Raw genomic sequence first — 20592 nt, forward strand, 5'->3', positions numbered from 1 at the left:
TGGATAAAATTTTTCCTGTAGTGATTCAATGTGCCATAGAAATACCAAACAAACGTACGGCGCATGTCATGATTTTAAAAAATGGTTGGTGACTTTAGTTTGGGTAAGAAAGTATGTACATATGTTAAAATGGGCATTATATCGTGGTGATAAGTACTTGTCACTGGCTTTCGTATCAAGAATTATTCATCTAGTTTATATGCCCAATTTATGATTTTACGATGACATTTCATTGATTTGAAAAACCAACCTATATGTTTGTCAACTGTAAACACTAGTTTTAGTTGATTTTCAACATATATAGAGACAGGCGCTATTCATTCAAAAGTTTTGGAAAGGCATACTCGATAATAATTTGTTGAAATAATTCCTTCTTGACCTGAACGATCACTGGTTATCGACGGATAATAATAATCAAGGCTCCTTATCGATGCGAACAGCTTCTTTCTATCTCAATTATGAATTACAACGCTTTGCAGTAAGTATTTTCATCGTTTATTCATAAAAATGATCTGACAAATGTGTTATCACTGTTTTTCAATGAATGACAAACATTTTTTAGGGAGAATACGCTCCTTGGGATTGGTCATCCGCTCCTAGATCTCTTAGCGAATGTCGATGAGGATTTTTTGAGAAAATACAACCTGAAAAAGAACAAAACGATAGCAGCCACAGAAAGCCATGATCCTTTATTCAGAGACCTTATAGAAAATTATAACCCAATATGCCTAGTCGGAGGGTGCATCCATAACGCCCTATATGTAACACAATGGATTATAGAAAAACCAAAGGTAGCCACGTTTATAGGATGCGTTGGCGATGATGAATATGCGGAAATAGTAGAGAAAGAGGCTCAAAAAGTAGGAATAGATGTAAGGTTTGAAAAGTTGGAGTCGAAATCCACCAGCTCTTGTGCAGTTTTGATAACCGGCACACACAGAACTTTGGTGACAAGAATAGGAACATCAAATTATTACTCTGAGGAACATGTCAAAAAAAGTTGGCCGTGTGTAGAAAGAGCACAGTTTTTTTACATCATGGTAGTGAACCACTGAGACTCACCCGAAAAACAATAATGTTTGAAATTTCAGGGCTTCTCCTTACCAATGAATTTCGATTTTACCTTACAAGTTGCGATTCATTCCGAGGAAAACAAAAAGAAATTCATTATGAACTTATCGGCAGAGTATATTTGTAAACGTTATACCAAGGAGTTTATGGAGGTTTTTCCATATATCGATATAATTTTTGGGAACGAATTTGTAAGTCCAGGTATTCTGAAAATATACCATTTTGCTTATTACAATTTTCAGGAAGCTATTGCATTTGCTGCTGCTCTCAACTTGAAAAGTAAAGATTTCAAAGCTATATGCTTAGATATATCTAATTTACCCAAGAGAAATAAGGAAACAAAAAGAATCTGCATCATTACGAGGACTGAAAAACCCATCGTCTATGCAATTGGAAATGAAGTGAAAGAGTTTCCTGTAGTTTTAGTTTGCCAGGAGAAAATCATAGATACGAATGGGGCAGGGGATGCCTTTGTTGGTGGATTTTTATCCCAATTGATAACGGGAAGAAGCATAGAGGAATGCATTAAGTGTGGATTATGGGCTGCTAGTGTAAGTTTACAACATATAGGATGTAATTTTGATGACAAATGGAAATATGTGAAGTGATCATAGATTAATAATAAGTTCATTATTAGTCTATGGAAGTGATTAGTTAATTGTGGGAGGTTATGAAAATGAAGACAACAGTTTGAAAACTAACATCTTTTATATTGTGTGGATTGGTGATATACAAAGAACTGAGGTAAACAAAACATTCTAACAAATCTAAAGTGCTATTATACAAAACAAACAAATTAAGAACTAGTCTTCAATTTGTCCTTTGTTACCTCAAAAATTAATAAAAAAACAAATTTGCTGGAACATAGATAATAGAAAAATCTCAACTATAATGGATAAAACCTTGTCCCTATATTTTATATAAGTTCTTTTTAATAACTATTCACAAATATTTACAATGTGTATCAAATAAATAAATACTTTCACTCTGAAAAGTAGGTATATGCTAAAAGTATATCATACAAACGTGGATTCCCGATTACATTCATATCATCCTTTTGTAACTTACTAAAATCTAAACATCTTCGAAACGAGTTACAATAATGCTACGGAACCAATCCGAATCCAGATACAAAAGAAAAACAAGTTCAACCAGGTAACCTGGATATAATCAACAAATCTCATAGTGCATCACTGAAATCAACGTATCTAACGTCCAAAATATGTACAAAAAAGCTTGCACAGCCGTTTCGTTTAAACGTAACTATTTTTCCAATACATACAATGTGGATTAACATCGATAAGGCAAATTTTCACTTCAACTAAGCTCACATTCGAGTCGACGCTGTTCAAATCTGAATCGTACCAATTATAAAAAAGACTAAAGCAAAATACCTATTTACAAGAATTTCATCGATCAGTTCATCGTTATAAATGCCAAATATTATCATTGGTTCGGGGTAAACTATGTCAGGACAAGTCTCCCACGTCCCAAATATGATTTGTCCGCAATACAAATTTCATAAACGATTCAACCGAAAAAATGAAACCGGCTTTTGAAAAATGTACAGTATCGAATTAAAGTTCAAGAGAGTATTTTATATACATGAATGATTAGGGTTTAATATAATTCTAACAATACGTTTGTCTTTTGAGCTTTAATTCGTTTTATTTACAGTGGTTTCGTAGATCGGTGAACACGAGCAAATATCAATCTTTATTTCAAAATCAATGATGTCCTTTAAATTGGTGCAATCACCTTTGCTACTTATGTTCACACAATCCGATAATGTGTACAAATAATATTTTTCTACAATTCCATCATCTACACGGTGTGCTCCCACCGGAATGCCCAATAGAAGTTTACCGGACCTGTTTGAAATTTTGTACGAAAACATTAGACAGATGCAAGGATTCATCATGAAACATTTCAAAAAGGTTTATCGGCCTACTTTCTCACTAAAACAAATCACTTACATATATATTTTTTTATGTAAACTCCTAATGGGCACCCCTGGTTGAACACCCTGTCTCACGCCGAAGTTTATCGTCTCATCGTACCGTTCAACTGGGACATCAGACCGCCGTTGATGTAACCGTAGGTATACATGGTGTTCTGTTGCGCGGCCCTCTGTATAGCCGCGGGATCCTGATACTGCGTCTGCGCCATGTTCATCACGCCCATCTGCATCGGTATCTGCGGATTGCTGATGAAACCGGCCGCCGTGTTCGTTATGTAGCCCGTCACTGTCCCTGGCGCCTGCTGCGCCGCCATGCGGTAATTGTTCAGGGAGTTGTACATCATGTTGGTGTTCAGAGTGACGTTGGGCGACACGCGACTAGCGGGCGTCTGCATGTGCTGCACCACGTTCGAAGAGTTCCTGCCCGACCGGGCCAGGTTCTGACCGATAGGGGGCGTGACCGCGCCGCCCAACTGGTTCGAGTTCATGTTCGTCTGGTAGTACTTGTGGTAGCCCAACACCTGCTGCTGGAGGTTCGGAGGTAGGGCGGACGGCGAGGTGGACAGGTTTCTCACGTGTTGATTCTGTATCATCTGATGACTGGGGGGCGGGGTCATGGAGTGATGGGTGGGAGGGGGCGTCAGGGTCATGGCCGTGGGCGGCGGGGTCATGGTGTTGCAAGACGGAGGGATCATGTCGAGGCCGTTGGTGAGCTGTTGGAGCTTGGCCAGGCTGCAACTCGAGTTGCCGGAACCTCCTCCCCCTTGACCGGAATTTCCTTGTATCGACGCCGTGGGGGTCGGGGTTGGTATGGGACCGGGGGTGTGAACGTGGCCGTGGCTGTTGGTCTGTATGAAGAAGTTGGCACCTGTCGTAACGGCGCAAGCCGGGGAACCGGACAACTTCTGGTGGGTGCCTCCCAGACCCGCCAAAGCACTTATCGCCGTCTGTTGCGGGTTCATCCGGTGGTGTTGTATGACTGTGGTCATTGGCACGTTGACGTAAGTGTTCGTACTGCTCTGCGACGGAAACTGATGACTGCTACTGGCCGGTATGTAATTCGACTGGGATATCACCGAGTGATGATGAGGATGCTGGTGCATCGGCGACGCGCTGAGCTGCGGATGATGGCCGTAACCCTGATGCATCACCTGGTGGTGGAGCGACGCGTGCGACAACTGCTGGGAGGCGTTCTGCTGTTGCATGGAACTCTGCAACGACTGATTCTGCGCCGACGGGCTGGCCTGCTGCTGCATCGCAGAGTGCTGCTGTTGTTGCGAGTTCGGAGGTGTCGCCCTCTGTCGATTCTGCTGTATGGCGGAGCTTCCCGCGTGCTGTTGTTGCGAGGCGCTCGGCGGGGTGGCTCTCATGTGCTGCTTCGAGGGAGTGCTAGATCTGCAAATAGAAAAAATCATCTAGTGGCTGTTTAACCCAGAGTCATAACAATCCTTACCTATTTCTCTGCTGTTGGACCCCGCTCCTCTTGTTCGAGGTCTGCTGCTGCTGCGGCATCTGCATCCCGCTGCCCATGTTCGGACTGGAGGCCGGTATGCTGGCCTGCTGCACCTGCATGTTGCCCTGCTGGATGTTATGCTGAACGGCGCAGTCGTAGTTGTGCGGGGCGTGCTGCTGCTGCTGCTGTTGTTGCTGCTGCTGCTGCTGTTGTTGCTGCTGCTGATGCGCCACAGTGAGTTCCGACGGCGGCCTTATGGGTTCTACCGAATTCTGCGACGCCATATCGCTGGATATCGAGGCCGGCGATTCCAGGTTCAACTGCGCGACGTCCAGATCGCACTGGCCGTAATGGAGACTGTGCACGGAATTGGTGGTCGAATCGGGGGTGTATACGCCCATCGACGGGATCTCCGGGGCGTTCGGGATGGGCGGGGTGTGTTTCGTGGACGAATGGGCGTCCGCCGCGTCGTTCTTGGGATCCTCCCTGTCCTGTTTACCCTTGTTCTTCTCGGAAGACATCGTTTTGGACTGGTGCGTTCCCACGGCGGTATGGTGGTCTAATCTTTGGTCCGTATGATGGCGGTTCTGCTCCTGGTCGGATTTCTTGTTTTTATCCTCTTTTCTTGGATATTGTTTGTCTCTTTCTCTATCTTTATTCCTGCCGCTCGCGCCGCTACCGCTCTGTTGGGAGTGTTTCGATTCGTGTCTGTGCGTTTTAGATTTGTCCTTTTCCGGCGCTTGCTGTTTGGTGTTGGGGGTGGCGGTAGCCGTCGATAACATGTCCAAATGGGGGAACTGTAAAGACATCGGATAACTCTGGTAGCCGGTGATAGGATAGCCTTTCTCCCAGGCCAGCCTTTCCCACTGCCACTGGTTGAACTGGGCGTATTGAGTGGCCAGGAGATTCTCCTGCTCCAACTGCATCTTCGTTTTGTCGTACGCCGACTTATCTTCGTGAGATTTGGCGTGGTGTCTCTTCTCCTCGTCCCTCTTGGACTTGTGCGCAGCCTCCTGTCGGGACTTCTGAGGCTCTTCTCTGGGTCTAGCGGAAGACGACTGGTATTTTTGCTGTTCCGTCTGTTGCCTACTGTCCTGGTGAACGTGGTGATGTTCGACTGGTTGCCTATGTTGGTAGGCTTCTTTCATTTCCCTCGAGTTATCTTTTTCCGTCGGTTTAGGCTGAGGGTGAGATTTTTCCGGCTTGTTTTGAACGGTAGGTTCTTTCATCTGATGATAGGTCTCCGCCTGCGAAGACATCGGGACGGGCGGAAGAGACACTGGAAGCAACGGCTGAGATATTACCGGATTGATGGGCGTCGACGCGTGCGTAGCGCTAGAAGTCATGATGGGCGCGACAGAATGGGGGTGTTCCGGTTGACCGAAGGCCATATGTTGCGGTTGATGCATTGGAGCATTGAAGTAAGAAGGTTCGTTCTTGTTTTTCGACGTGTCCACTTTCGGAGGGACGGTTTCGGTTCTCTGTTTTTCTCTTTCGTCCTGGACTCTCTTCTCGACAGGAGGCCTCTCTTCGATCTTTTGAACTTGAGGAATATGTTGCGAAACTAGAGGTTGCGTCTGTTGCGGCGCGAACTGCTGCTGTTTTTGTTGCTGTTGAACGAGGACTGGCGGCATCGCCGGTTGTGAAAACTGAGGAATGGGTTGTTGGGCTTGTGCCGCTTGCGGTTGATTATGCTGCGCTGGAGGTTGCGGAACTTGTACCGGCGTTTGATGCGCAATTGGTTGCGGCGATTGGTTCGTGGGTTGCGTCGACTGCGGTTGCGGTTGGTTCGCCTGTTGCGTTTGTGTAATCTGCGGCGGTAACTGTTGTGGCATCGGGGATTGAACCTGCTGCACTGGCGGTGCCGTAGGTTGCGACTGAGGCGGAGGTGTTGGTAAATCATCTTCGATCACAACGACAGGAGGATTTGCATCCGTACTTTTCACTTCTTCGGGTTTTTCTTCAGGTTGTTTCGTCGAGGCGTTTTCCAAGACCGACTGTTCGGGACTTGTTTCCTTCGACGAGCACGGCTCGATCTCCATGTCCACCGGTTGCGTCGACGCGTTCTCGTTCGCTTCTTCAGGTACTGTTTCGTCGACTTTGCACTCCTTCTTCTCGATTTCCATAACGTCCGATTTCGTTTCCGCTTCGACTTCTACTTCTTTTTGTTTATTTTCAACCTCGACTTTTTCAGTTTGTTCTTCGTTTTTGATCGGAACCGGGGACGTTTTGACTTCTTCTTTGGCTTGTTGCGCGACCGCGGACGATGCAACGGATGGAGATTGTTTGACGATGTCCATCATGATTTCTTTATGGGATATCGTCTTGATCTTTTGACCGTCTATCTCGGTTTCCGATTCCGAAGTGGTGGAATATACGGGCGACTTGGTTTTAACTTTAGTTTCAGCTGGGATCGAATCGACGGTTTCTTCTTTGGCAGTTGTGGGTGATTCCCTCTTGACCGGCGATCTTAGTTCTTTATCTTTGGTCGGACTCAATTTATTCAGTTTGTATTTCGTGGCAGGCGATAAGGTTTCCTTGGGCGGCAATTCGTCTTTTTCCATCTCGTCGTCGGCCTCCGCGCTAGAATCCTCCTCGGTCGATATCCTAGGCGTGCTCTTCCTCTTCTCCTTGGACGGTTTCGACCTAACAGTTTCCACCTTTTCAGGCGTGGCGATTTGTTTTTCGGACGTCGGTTTCTCCTTGGGCGCGACTTCTTCTTCGTCGGATTTTTCCGATATCAAAGATTCGCTCTCGCTCTCTTTCTGTTTGGCAAGCATCATTTCCGGCAAGGTGAGCTGTTTCGTCGTCGTCGTGTTGTTGATACCGCGCGGTCTTCCCTTGACCCAGCCGCGTTTCTTCTTCATCTTTCTCATTTTCTTCACTTGTGGCGTTGACGTTGAAAGTTCTTCTTCTTCTTTGGGTTTATCGTCAACTTCCAATTCATCTTCTTCCTTCTCTTCATTGTTTTGGGTCGGTTCTTCGGGTGCTTCTACGGTTTCTTCCTCCGTTTTCTCGGACTGACTCTCCACCTTGGCCTTTTCTTCTAATTCTAACTTCTTGGCCCTCCTTTGCGACCATCTCTCTCCGACCGGTTTCTCCTTTACCTGTAAAGCGCCTCTTCTTCTTCGACCGCCCGTCGATACGACTTCGTCCGCGGTCTTGGGCGTTTCCTCCAAAACCGCAGCAGCGTTGCTGTTCATCGTGTTGCGTTTCGGAGTTCTGGACGGAATTTCCGTTTTGCACCTCTTCCTGACGTCTTCCAAGTCTTTCTCGGTGGCCGACGAGTCGTTCCTCCTCCTCTTGTTCTCCCTCTTGACGTCCGCGTACGTGGTCTCGTTATATTTGAGAGGTCTCGTCCTCTTCCTCCCGGACGAGGTCAGTTCGATCTCTTCCTCGGGCGTTTTTTCAGCCGCAGCGGCGGCCGCCGGCGGTCTGGGGTCCGGTTTCGGCGCCTTGGGCGTTTTGGGCGCGTACGACATCTTCCTCTTCTTGCCCCTCTTCAGTTTGACGCCCGGCGTCTCCAATATGATCTTTTCCGGCTGGGGCACGATTATGTCGGCCGTTTCTTGCACGCTGTTATCCCTCTCCGTGTCCGATTTGTCGTCCCTGAAGGGGTTCACCGCGTTCGTCACCAGCGGCGTCCATCTCAGGCATTCGGGGTCGATGAATATCCTCGTCTTGCTGTTTCGGACGCGTTCGGCGTGCGCGTCCACCTTCTTCCAATCGACGTTCACGACTACTTCGACGCCCTTGTCCGTCGGCTCGGGTCTGACGAATCCGAGGAGTTGCAAGGCGGTGGCCACGTCGTGACAGTACATGCCCGATTCCCTGCTGATGTCGGTGAGTTTCAGCTTGGCGTCCCTGTGCTTATCCAGATACTCGAGCACCACCGATTTCCAGTAGGCGTGATAGGACACCCGACCCAGATCGGAGAGGGGTTTCTCGGGGGTGCCGGGTTGTCCCTCTTCTTTCGACAATAGGTAACCTGAAAAGGAATTGAGCGAATTAATACTAGAAGAGTTGCTCTTTCAGAATATGTATCACATTTAGATCTGCGATAATTTCCTTGGAAGAAACATTACTCGCAAGTTGACCATCGAAAAATTCCCAAAAAGATCAGTTGAAACTTCCTCAAGACCGAACGGTTCTGCCAAAATGGATGAAATTCTCATATTTTTAACTAGAAGAGTTGGCCTTTCAGAATATGTATCACATTTCGATCTACGATAATTTTCCTGGAAGAAAAACTACTCGCAAGTTGACCATCGAAAAATTCCCAAAAAGATCAGTTGAAACTTCCTTAAGACCGAACGGTTCTGCCAAAATGAATGAAATTCTCAGATTCTTTACTAGACGAGTTGGCCTTTCAGAATATGTATCACATTTCGATCTACGATAATTTTCCAGTAAGAAAAACTACTCGCAAGTTGACCATCGAAAAATTCCCAAAAAGATCAGTTGAAACTTCCTCAAGACTGAACGGTTCTGCCAAAATGGATGAAATTCTCGGATTCCTTACTAGAAGAGTTGCCCTTTCAGAATATGTATCACATTTCGATCTACGATAATTTTCCTGGAAGAAAAACTACTCGCGAGTTGACCATCGAAAAATTCCCAAAAAGATCAGTTGAAACCTCCTCAAGACCGAACGGTTCTGCCGAAATGGATGAAATTCTCAGATTCCTTACTAGAAGAGTTGCCCTTTTAAAATATGCATCACATTCAGATCTACAAGGGGCGCTTCGTTCAACAATACTCACTGAATTCGATCAGGAACCTGCCGAAGCCTTGCCTCTGGAACTGCGGCATCGTCATGATGCAGGAGACGTTGTACTTCTGCTGACAGTGCTTCTCCTTCGAAAAGTAACCGACGAGATGACACCCCTTCTTGTCGTTCTTGGTCAGCACGTAGAACAGGAACGGTTCCACGTCGTAGTAGAGGGTCTTGTGGTCGAGGAACAGTTTGGCCAACAGGCAGAGGTTCTGACAGTATATTTTGTTCACGTTGCCGTCCACCTCGAAAACCGACAGGTCCAAGCAGCGGTAGATCTCGGTGCCCGGCGGATGCCTCCAGGTGCACTTGTCCTGGTGCCGTTCCAAGACCGCTTTGCTCTTCGTGTACTTCAGGCAGAACTCGCAGAGGAACAGTTTGGGCAGACGGGCGTATTCCTGGGGGAACGGACTCGAATACCTGCGATAAATAAGAATTAGCTTACCTCAAGCCAATGAGGCTTTTTCTGGACTTACCAGGTACTTATTTCGTATTTTCCGAACTCGATGGCCGCGGGACACCTTCCTTGCGTTACCATGGCCATTGAAGGCGAAGCCAGAGGATTATTTTCCTCGTTGATAACCGTTATCTTATTGGCCTTCTCTCGGGCCTCCTTGAACAGATCCACGTCCTTCTGATTGACTCCCGGTGGCAGTGGCGGCGGTCTGTCCTCTGCAACAATAGGAATAAAACCGTTGATGCGGAAAATAACCAATGGCTTCATCTCATTTTTTCAAGCCATCGAATTATTCTCTCAGTTTGGGGATAGAGGGATTGGACGGGAATGAACATCACCCTGAATAGCTTTGTGAAGACCTCCAGTAGCGGTTTTAATAATGTGTAGTGACAGTTCTCACACAGACCATTGAAAATAAAAGTAATAAAACATTTCGATCAAAGTAAAAAACTTCCCTAAAAAGAGGCACATGCAGCTGATGTTAGTAATTTCGTTCGCTAGCAAAGATCTAACAGTGATTGATTTATTTCATCCACAGGTATGCTGCAAACAATCAGACGGATAATACCAGACCCTTCATCTCATTTTTTTTTTTGATCAAATAGATCCTCAAGTTGTGCGAATGATTGTTAATATCAAGCAAGCTCACTACATCTATGAGATTCATGCAAGGTTAATAAATGGGCGGGTGGGGGAGCACTACAGGGATGATGGACTAGTATCAAGGGTTGCCAACAATGCCATAACCTGAACCTCACCAAGTCGGTCTAACTCAATTTTGAATAACGAATCCAAGAGTAAGTAGGCTTCTTAATTCACTCGTTTGATTGCTTTCAATTTATATTTGATTTTTCATCAGAGGAGTTCCTCATATTTTAATTCAAATATGGAAAATTACTACTTGTTTTCAGTTTCACTGCATAAATTTTGTAAAACCGATTAAAAAAAAACCGTCGAATGTACCCTTTAACTATGCCCGTAGATTTATGACTATCGTGCGATCCTTGTTTAGTTCCACCGAAAAAACTCCATCAAATCCATTAGAATCGAAAAAAAAAACAACTTTGAAAGATGGGAAAACGACACGTCACTGGTTATCTTGAATCGTGAAAGGCCAGCCGAATGTTACGCCCATGTCTTTTCCGTTCTCGAGCTATCTTCACGTCCTACACGAAACTACGTTCGGCGTTAGTAGTATAACGTGAAGTTAGCAGAATACCGGATATTCTATGGTTTCTTCTGTTGACAAGTGAAATTTCGGATATTTTTGTTCATTTGTAGCTCATTTTCCTCAAATTTTTTTTAAATAATTTCGTTTATTGTTGAGTCAAAATTTTCGGTTATTGCAGATCGAGAAGCGAGGATAGAAATATCGTTGTGCCGCTCAATGTCTTTCCTAAACACATCCAAAACATTCCAAGTCGATTCTTTTTCACGTCCGGATTCTCAGGTTCTCCCAACGTATCTTTCCGACAAATATTTTGACGTCTATTTGACAGCCTCCGATGCTTTCGTCACATTACCCTTTTTTAGTATATAGGATCATATTACTTCACAACAATACAAGCAATTAAAGTAAAAATTTCGAACCAGTATCACCACCAAGCTGACCTGCGAAAATCTACAACTACATAACCTCAATCTGAAGGGCTTCGAAAACGTCCGTCCTCGAACAGGCAAGAAATCTTGACACTTGACGTTTTACGTCAACGTCATGTTATTTTGACGTTTTAAACGTCATCCGTCAAGATTCCACGGCCTACCCGACGAAAAACGTCCTCGAACGCACGTTAGTACATCCCCCCCGCACTAAAGAGTCCATCCAAACTTACGACACCGTTCAGGTTAACACATCCCAACAACCGAGAGGGGAGAGAGGGGATCGGGTGACGGGATACGGGGACAATACAGTGTTTTCTTTTTTTTTGCGGCAGTGACTTTTTAGGGTAGGTGAAACCGATCTTACCCGTCTGATTGTTGCCGATCTGGGTTAACTGGTAGCTGATATGGCTTGCCGTGTCCCGCTTTTTGGAACGCCCTGCGATTCCACACTGGCTAGCGGAGGTCTCCGACGATTTTTTGAGCGCCGCCGCAGTAGCAGATCCCTGTCCGACCGCACCGTCCGACTCCTCGAGCGTCTTGACCGGCCTCGTCCTCTTTTCGGACTCTAACCTCTTGCAGTTCACGGCCGTCTTGACCAGGTTAGACGGCGTCATCTGTTTTTTCGACTTGATCTCTTCGATCTCGCAGCAGGCCTTGTCTATGTGTCTCGATCTGACGGACGTTTTCTGAGGTTCTTCCTGGATCGATCTACGGGTGGGTTCCGGTCTGGAGGCGGCCCTGGTTTCGGGTTTGAGCTGGTCCTCCTCCCTCGGCCTACGCCTGGTCGGATTGTAGTTGGGCGTCGATCTACTGGCCCTAGACTCGCTGGGAGCGGCGAATAGATGCGATAACCCGTCGAAGAGTCCCTTGAGTTGCCCGAGACCCTTACCCTTGTCCGCGTTTCCGTTGTTCTGCGTCGTTTTTTCCGCGACGACTTTCTTAACCTCCGAGACGGCCTCCTTGGATTTCCCGAAGGGCGTTTCGATCTTGTCTTTCAATTTGGCGGCGGCGGCGGCGGCGAAACCCCACGGTTCGTCCTTGTCCACGTTTATGCCGCAGATACTGCCGAAGGTTTCCGTCTTCTCCCCGGTCCTGCTGCTGAACATCGAGGGCAACTTGATGCCGCTAGTCTGGCTCTTTTTATCTTCGTCTTCGGACGAATCGCTGGCCGACGACGAATCGTCGTCGTCGCTTGAACTGGAACTGCTGCACTCGGAACTACTGGACGACGAACTGTCGTCTTTCGTCTTATCCTCGTCCGTGCTAGATTCCGATAGGTCGTAGACGTTTTTCGTCTTTTTCGTCAGATCGATCCTGTCCAACACCGGACACAATTTGGCCTTGTCGTTACCGACGTGCCTCTGAGTTCTCCTGCAATTTTTCGTTTCTATCTGTTTATTATTATCATCCGTAAACTCTTTTTTGTTGTTATTCTTCGTGGTTTGTTGCGTTGCGACCTTATTTTGTACGCTTTCTTTAGCGTTGTTGTTGTTCCTTCTACCGACGCCGTTATTGTCTACGTTCTGTTTGCAATTTTTCTTAGTTTCCTCGCTCGTTTTACTCTGCACCTTCTGTTTATCGTTCTTTTTTTTGTCGGCGTTGAAGGCCGACAGCCGGAAGAACTTCTGTTTCTCCTTGGACATGCGGTCGGAGGTGTCTAGGCGATCTGTGGCGGTTTCTATCGCGGGGGTTGGGAGTTTGGTGGGAGCGTGATGGGATGGCGGTTGCGCGGGGGGCTGTTGAGGGTGATATGTGGTGGTGGTGGTTGGTTTGGACATCGTACCCTCGTAATCGCTGTTGTTGTCGTCGCTGTCGTCGCTCGATAGGGATGGTTGCGACGTGCGATCCGTATCCCTCGTCGTTTTGCGCTGCGCGCCTTTGGGCGTCTGCGCCCCTGTGCCGGCGAACCTGCAAGAAAGAAAATGAAGATGTGGTATGGAGCGGCTGCAAAAGGCGAAGAGCCATGAGAAAAAAAAACTTTACGAATTCGATACATACCAAAAATAGCCCTAACGCTGTTAGGTACTACCAAAAACAGCCGTTACACTTAGGTACTACAAAAATCTGCCTTAATACTGTAGGTACTACCAAGAACAGCCCTAATGCTGTTAGGTACTACCAAAAACAGCCCCAACAATGTTGGTTACTACCAAAATCTGCCTTAATACTGTAGGTACTACCAAGAACAGCCCTAATGCTGTAAGGTACTACCAAAAACAGCCCCAACAATGTTGGTTACTACCAAAATCTGCCTTAATACTGTAGGTACTACCAAGAACAGCCCTAATGCTGTTAGGTACTACCAAAAACAGCCCCAACAATGTTGGTTATTACCAAAATCTGCCTTAATACTGTAGGTACTACCAAAAACAGTTATTAGCTATTAGCTACTAACAAAAACAGCTTTAATACTGTAGGTACTACCAAAAATAGACGTTACACTACTAGGTACTACAAAAATCTGCCTTAACACTGTAGGTAGTACCAAGAACAGACCTAATGCTGTTAGGTACTACCAGAAACAGCCCTTACACTGTCGAGTACTGCCAAAGACAGTCCTGATGCTATTAGCTACTAACAAAAACAGCCTTAATACTGTAGATACTACAAAAAACAGCCCTTATGCTGTAGGACGACCAATGTTTCAGGCAAAAAAGACTTTTGAATTTCGGCTAATTTGGAATTCGATGCTGCAATTACATATGTCGACAAAATAATAGTGAACCAAACATTTTAACCCTTCTGAAAAATACTAGAAGGCATACTGGAATATTTTCATATTCAAATTAATCCATCAACTCAGGCAACAGCAATTATTATGCCTAAAACGTTCGAATACAACGAATTACTTCTACACACAACAACTTACTTCTGTTTCTTCTCCTTATTCTTCTCTCTGACCTTATCCAACCTTCTCTTTCCGTTGTTGGCGATCTCCGGCCTCGTCCTGCCGTTATCGTGATGCTCCAGGCAATGCCTGCACCTCCAAGGACACTTGGGCTTCTTCTCGGCGGGCGGATCCAGACAGTCCATGTGGTACTTCCGCTCGCAGCCGCAACAGCAGAGGAGACACGTCGATACGCCGGTGTTACCTGGTGGAAAAGTTAGATATAGATACGGGAATTGTTTCGATCTAGAGTCGACACCCTTACCGCATCCGTCGCAGGTCTTGCACTCCTCGCAAAACCAACGTCCCCCTTTCGAGATGAGCGCGGCCAGCTCCGGACCTGCCGTGGTGCACGTCAGATGGACGAGCGAGCCGCATCCCTCGCAAGAGCTCAGCTTTTCGGCGACGCCGTTCTTGTTTTTGGCTTCGGTGCCCAGGCATTCCGAGCAGATCGGCAGCGACGTCGGTCCCTGCAACAGGCGGATGCGCATTTAGGATTGAAAATGGGTCTAACCCCAAAACTCGTATTAGTAGCCCCTACCCCATTTTATCACTTGTTTTTTGGCTAGGCTAGCCACAAAATCGAAGGGATCATTTTTTACTTGACAGATTAGGAGAAGTACTAACTAATGATGGAAGATACTTTGAATTAAATGTGAAGTTAAACACTTAAAAACTGATAACGCAATAGAAAGGGAGACGTTACCGTTTCCTTCCCCAACCAAAACTTTCACTTAGCGGAAAATGGGATCGGAGGCGGTTCTCCGCTGCTTTCTGCTCTCTAGGGGCTTTCACACCAGCCAAAAATCCACTCACAGAAGAGGCAGAACTCGGAAAAGACGTGATTTCTGTCTTGTCTTGCTTTAAGTTGTACACAGGCTTTCGAACCAGCTGGCACTGTTTGCAATAGGGCCAGCTGACAGTCTTTTCTTTGAGCGCATCCTGATTTTTCGCAAAATCATTGGATGTGTTTCATCGTAATTTTTATAATTCATTCATTTCTCAAGGTATTATTTTCACACTTTATTCCTATAATGAGAGTCAGAATAAAACCTAACCTAACCACTCAAACTGACCTAAGGGTCAGCCTAATCATCAGAAACCAAAGAAAATGCATATCTTTCCATGGTGTCGCTTCGTTTCAACAATGTAAACGTGAAATGAAAATAATAGGGATTTCTCCTCTCTTTCTCTGTTAATGAAGTATCCCGCCCGCACAGCGCCATCTGTCGACTTTCCCACCAGACCCAACCCCCTTGAACGATCGGATAAAATCGTTATCTGAAGATCTGTTCCTACGGGTTGTTGCGTTTTCGAAATTTACATACCGCCTTTATTGAATGACCGTGTGTGTGTGTACGTTGGAACAGAAATTCACAATGATTAATCTTCGCTACGGTGGTTAAGCCGCGTTTTCAAAGTTGTCGAGCAGACCGCGCTGAATGTTAAGTGGATTTTGTCGCCGGTTCTAGTCGGACGGCGTTGGGTTGTTAAATATGTATCAATTTAATTTTTTTTTTTTTGTTCGAACTTGTTCTGTCGCGGAAGTGAACCGACGGAATTTGTCTAGATGTGATGAGTAGATGGGCGATCGGGGATAAGACAGACTACTTTTTATGCGAAGTCCGTCCAAGAATAGATTATGATTCAACATCGTTTAATTTTTTACTCTATCCGAATCCTGTGAACAACATATTCAATATGAAAAGAGAATAACGCGGAAAAAACATAGAAAATTGAGATTTTTGACGTTTACCGAACGCAAATGTAAACAAATCAGAGTAATTTTGACAGTACCCACAAAAGTGCGGTTAGAACAGACAGGGGTGGGTAGTACCATAGACATAGAGACATGGACTGAGCAATGCCAGCATGAAATTGGCTATTTATTAGAAAGAGAGAAAAGCTCGTCGGGACATACCTTTCTCTTTTTTGTTCACATAGAGGTGAGTGTAGACCAATCAAAATTCTAGAAAAAGACAACTGCATTCCCGACGTGTTTTTCTCTCTGTCACTTTTTTGGACCGTATTTCATGCATAGATATAAAGGGAAGGCACAGTCCATGTCTCTATGTCTATGGGTAGTACCTACTCCACCCATAGAGCGAAAGTGCTTTTTTTGGCCTCGGTATTCATGAAATTCATTCAATTAGATCTCCTGATTTATCGTAGTGATTATCGAATCGGAAGGAAAAGTAGCGTCGGGAAATCCGAATAGTAAACAATTGCACAACGATCGTTCGACGTGCCATTTAATATCGTCTCAATCGATTGCAGATTTATTTCTAGTTGTGTTCTATTATTAACGGAATGTCTTATGGACAGTCTATTAATAACGATACCGTAACATTCTTTCATACCTAGGCGCATACTTGGCCAATGACGGAAACAATAAAGTCCCCACTTGGTCAGTTATGAATCGCAAAATATAGACGGAAAATAAATCATCCGCGACATAAATTGACATATTTTTAACTGTTCCGAATAGAAGTTAAAGCATAAAAACAAATTTGTATCCCCTCAGATCAAAAATCTGGGCATCTGAAAGGTTTTTGCTAAATTTTCACTCTGAAGCCGTAAAATCACAGTTCAGATTTTCACTTTCAGAAATCATAAACGAAATCATGCCTCAACTATTCCCATTTCAAGCAATAACAAACATCTCGATCTGAAGTTACGAGAGAAGCCACAATCTCCCGATTACATCGATGAAACGCGCTCATTCTTCAACTTTTGATTGTTCCTTACGTTCTCGCCCATCAATCGACCGGTTCGCTTGACAAATGTCCCGTTCACAACAATGCCGTACGTGTCTCTAACCTTCGATGCGCCCAAAACCGACCGCGAACCTGTTTTTGCTCGTATCGGCACACGTAATTGGTATCTGGACGATGGTTCCATGTCTGCTCGCACAATGGTACCACTTTTTTATCGTAGGTGGTTTTTCGGCCAATTAATCCTCGCAAATTGAAAGTTTCGGGTGTTTAAGGACGCGGTTAGCACGACTGGAGGGGACGCTTCGATGGGTCTATTTGATCTGATACACCGTGGGCTCAATTTATTTATTCACTTATTTATTCCAGACCGATTTGTCTTAAAAATGGAATAATGGAATGAATTTCATAAATACCGAGGCCAGAAAAACTATTCTTCGCTCTATGGGTCGAATCGGTACTACCCACCCCTGTTATCATCTGTGCTCGCCTCACTTTTCAAATTGACATATTTCTAAGAAACGTCAGGCGAGAGTTTATTCTGTGATCGTGGATTTGTTTACATTTATGTTTGATTTTTGATAAACGTCAAAAATCTCAATTTTCCAGCGCTTTTTTGATCTCATTCGATCAGGCTCCAGGGTTTTGAGTGTTACCCTGACACAGCCTGATTATTTTACTTTTCTCAACCTCTAAATCAGCTCGTTTTCCCCTCTTACATCTCCCACACGCTGATGGCTTGATTGAATTATGTAAAATAACTTATACTGCTCGAATTAGTTGCCGAAGAGGATATATCTTAACATTTTTTCTCTCAACCTACCTTCGGAACATTCTCATCATCATCCAAATTCCTCCTCTTCTTACCCTGGGGGCTCTGTTTCACCTTGCAGTTGTACTTGAAACATTTACCATCTTGGATGATCAGATTCCTGGCAACCGCTCTCTTCGTTGCCAGCCTCAGGAAAGTCTTCAGGTCGTGTTCCGGAGTCTCCACCACTGTATGAGACTGCCTGAGGTACCTTTCGATGGATTTGAGTGAAGAACCTTCCCTTTCTCCCAACTCTCGTACAGCTTTAGCCACCACCTTGAAAGCAAAATCGTTGTTACGTTCATACCAAGTTTTGTCAAAACTAGTCCTCTCACCTTTGTCAGATCTGCTCCGTTCTCGATGTTGAGCGTTCTGGTGCTCTGCATCCCATTTGGGTCCTTGTAAGAGCTCTGCCCTTTATTGAATACCTTCAGTATAGTGCCACTTCTGACTGCAATCTCCAGATGCTCTCCGATCACATCTTCGTGGTAGTTGTGGTGCTGCCTTATAGCGTGACATATTCGTTCCACAGAGGGACGTTGCTTTTGAGAACGTATCTTAGCAATAGCATCCAGGATCCATCTATTCCACACCTCTTGTGATACTTCCTCTGGATCAGACATGTTGCTCTCTAAAAAAAGGCAAAAAATTTAGAGGTATTATCTTTACTTTGTTCCACTAAATAGGGAAATGCATATCATTGAATTGAATCTCTTTTGTGAATCCAAAACTACATGAAATATTCAATTCTGAGTTTATTTATTATATGGAGAGGAGAAAATAGAAAAATTTACAGTCATCGTTAAATTAAGTGGATTCCAAATCAATTCATTGTGGAATTGAAATATGTACTGTAATTTTTTGTGTTTTAAAATGAAATGAGTAGTTCACAGCAGCCTTAGGTTTGAACTAGTACAAGAAAAGAAATGATTACGTGAATTTCTGATTTTTTGTTATCTGGTTAATCAGGGACAAGATGAAAAAATTTGTTATAGAGAAGTAATGAATAGTATTTCACCTAATTCACAAAATTATGTAATGAGGCTCTCACTAAAGGGGAGACTCCTGTTTACACTCAAATTGCCTGATGACAGATTTTTATGAAAAACTATTTGTACACAAGCATTGTTTACCTACAACTTCCACCTATAAAAATCTGATGAAGTAGGTTTCAAATACTTGAGAAATAATTAAATTATGTTTTTCTTATATCCTGATCCTAATTTGAGGTTAATTCGATATATAGAAACAAATGTTGTTCTGGATTTCTTCTTTTTATTAATATTTTATCATTATTATATTGGCATTATCATGGAAATTTTCATAGAATTATGAGAATGTACTCAGATTTATTTCTATGTAAACAATCATAACACTTCCTGATCTAAGGAAAATGTAGAGAATGCAGAAAGTTTTTGATATAAGAACGTGAAAGAGCCAAAATCTAGCAATAAATTAGAATGCCGGACAAATATTCAATATTCCCTATTATTCAGAATTCCTTCAGTATTGTGCAGGTATGTTGAAGAACTAATAGTAATTCACCATCGATTTCAGGTGTTGGTAATAATTTTATTTATTATTAAAAAAATAACTATGAGTCATCCAAATAAATTGTTCTTGGGATATTTGGGGTAACATGAACAGAGAATTCACTGAATTCTCATCCATCCGTGTGTTTGTATAATTTTTTCGAATTGATCGGAATGTACTTATCCGGGTCCGGCGGTTAGACGATCCCAAAAATCCCGCCTGAAATAAATGCCACATTTCTGGAAGGCAATCAGGCTATTTCAGGTCACATATCAATAAATAATGTTTCCAAATGATGAAACAACGCCTAAAGTTACCTTTTTTCTTGTGAATATCCTAGTCAGCAACAATAATCATTGAATTTTGTCGTCACGGAACACAACATCGAAATCCGACGGCCATTTTGACTGTACCGAACAGTAACTACCAACATTCTGCACTGTTATAAAGTCACCCAAAAGGATTCATTCGTCAAATTGCACTTTACACATCACATTTCAGTCCATAAAATGCTATTTCGTCGATTTCAACACCTGATAGTATGCGACAAAGTTGGAAAGACACAAAATTCGAGAGCCATCACTGATTCATGTCAACATCCGGCGGTAAGGAAAGGAGAGCATAACGAATATTCGATAAATTTGACGTTTGTAGCGTCGTTTATTCAATTTTCACACTGCAGATCACCTCGTATTCTGTGTTCACACTTTTGTTTATTCGTAGAACGTTTCAATATGAGTGCTTGTGTATTTAAATTGAAATAGACATAACTCATTCGAGATAGACACATCACAACAATAGGTTAATGTTGTGACAAAATGGCTAGTAAGTAGCGCGCGCAAAGGCGTTCCTTTTCCCCTCGTAGCCCGCAAACGTCCAATTTCTGTTGCGTACTTCCGTTGAGTTGTCGGAGGGGTGAGGGGGTTGTCAGAAATTGATCAGACGAGGGACAAGCTGCTAATCAACTCGAGGCTTTTACCTTAGTTTCTTCGATTATTTTTAAATGGGAATGAAGGTGCGTTGAAACATGCATCTGTGGGGTCGAATACTTGTCCTGTTCAACTAGAAATTTACTTTATTCTGATTTCAGCTGAATACATAGAAGGTGTATTTTATGGAGAAACTGTTTATTTATTATTATTGAATTGATGCTGTGTATATTCATTTCATAGTGTTATTTTTAGACGAATGTTGAGCGACTTACGTAGCGACATCTAGTTTGTTTATAATTTTGTGCCCTTTCGACTACAGATGAAAAACATAAAAAGTGAAACAGAATACTTCCCATTCTGTGATTGTTACTTCTCCTTTGTAATTATTATCGCCATCT

General features: G+C 44.0%; 2 protein-coding genes across 3 annotated transcripts; one reads left to right on the forward strand and one right to left on the reverse strand.

Moving 5' to 3' along the window:
* The first annotated feature begins 69 nt into the window (after positions 1-69).
* Positions 70-2065, forward strand: LOC123316408 (adenosine kinase-like). The gene is made up of 4 exons (XM_044902470.1): positions 70-478; positions 563-1040; positions 1092-1262; positions 1314-2065. The coding sequence occupies exons 1-4, from the start codon at positions 459-461 to the stop codon at positions 1677-1679; spliced, it is 1035 nt and encodes a 344-aa protein (XP_044758405.1). The 5' UTR covers positions 70-458; the 3' UTR covers positions 1680-2065.
* On the reverse strand, positions 1761-20098 carry LOC123316404 (histone acetyltransferase KAT6B-like). 2 transcript variants are annotated; one of them, XM_044902463.1, is made up of 10 exons: positions 19580-20098; positions 18065-18360; positions 17742-18005; positions 14470-14674; positions 14187-14409; positions 11682-13225; positions 9735-9930; positions 9248-9678; positions 4485-8472; positions 1761-4426 (listed from the first exon to the last, which is right to left on the reverse strand). In XM_044902463.1, exons 2-10 carry the CDS (start codon positions 18350-18352, stop codon positions 3115-3117), a joined length of 8451 nt encoding a protein of 2816 aa, XP_044758398.1. In that variant the 5' UTR covers positions 18353-18360; positions 19580-20098; the 3' UTR covers positions 1761-3114. The 2 variants fall into 2 exon arrangements, with proteins under 2 accessions (XP_044758398.1, XP_044758400.1); XM_044902465.1 differs by having other exon boundaries at positions 13101-13225; positions 19580-20096.
* Positions 20099-20592: the final 494 nt, after the last annotated feature.

This window comes from Coccinella septempunctata, chromosome 7 (genome assembly GCF_907165205.1).
Source record: "Coccinella septempunctata chromosome 7, icCocSept1.1, whole genome shotgun sequence".
NCBI lineage: Eukaryota > Metazoa > Arthropoda > Insecta > Coleoptera > Coccinellidae > Coccinella > Coccinella septempunctata.

Bases quoted from the DNA above. Each gene is read 5' to 3' on its own strand.
- LOC123316408 (XM_044902470.1), top strand. From the start codon at position 459: ATGAATTACAACGCTTTGCA. The intron at 479-562 runs GTAAGTATTTTC...AACATTTTTTAG, and splicing joins ATGAATTACAACGCTTTGCA to GGAGAATACGCTCCTTGGGA. The intron at 1,041-1,091 runs GTAGTGAACCAC...TTGAAATTTCAG, and splicing joins CACAGTTTTTTTACATCATG to GGCTTCTCCTTACCAATGAA.
- LOC123316404 (XM_044902463.1), bottom strand. From the start codon at position 18,352: ATGTCTGATCCAGAGGAAGTATCACAAGAGGTGTGGAATAGATGGATC. The intron at 14,675-17,741 runs GTAGGTTGAGAG...CGCCTGTTGCAG, and splicing joins ATGATGAGAATGTTCCGAAG to GGACCGACGTCGCTGCCGAT. The intron at 13,226-14,186 runs GTAAGTTGTTGT...TCTTTCTTGCAG, and splicing joins AATAAGGAGAAGAAACAGAA to GTTCGCCGGCACAGGGGCGC.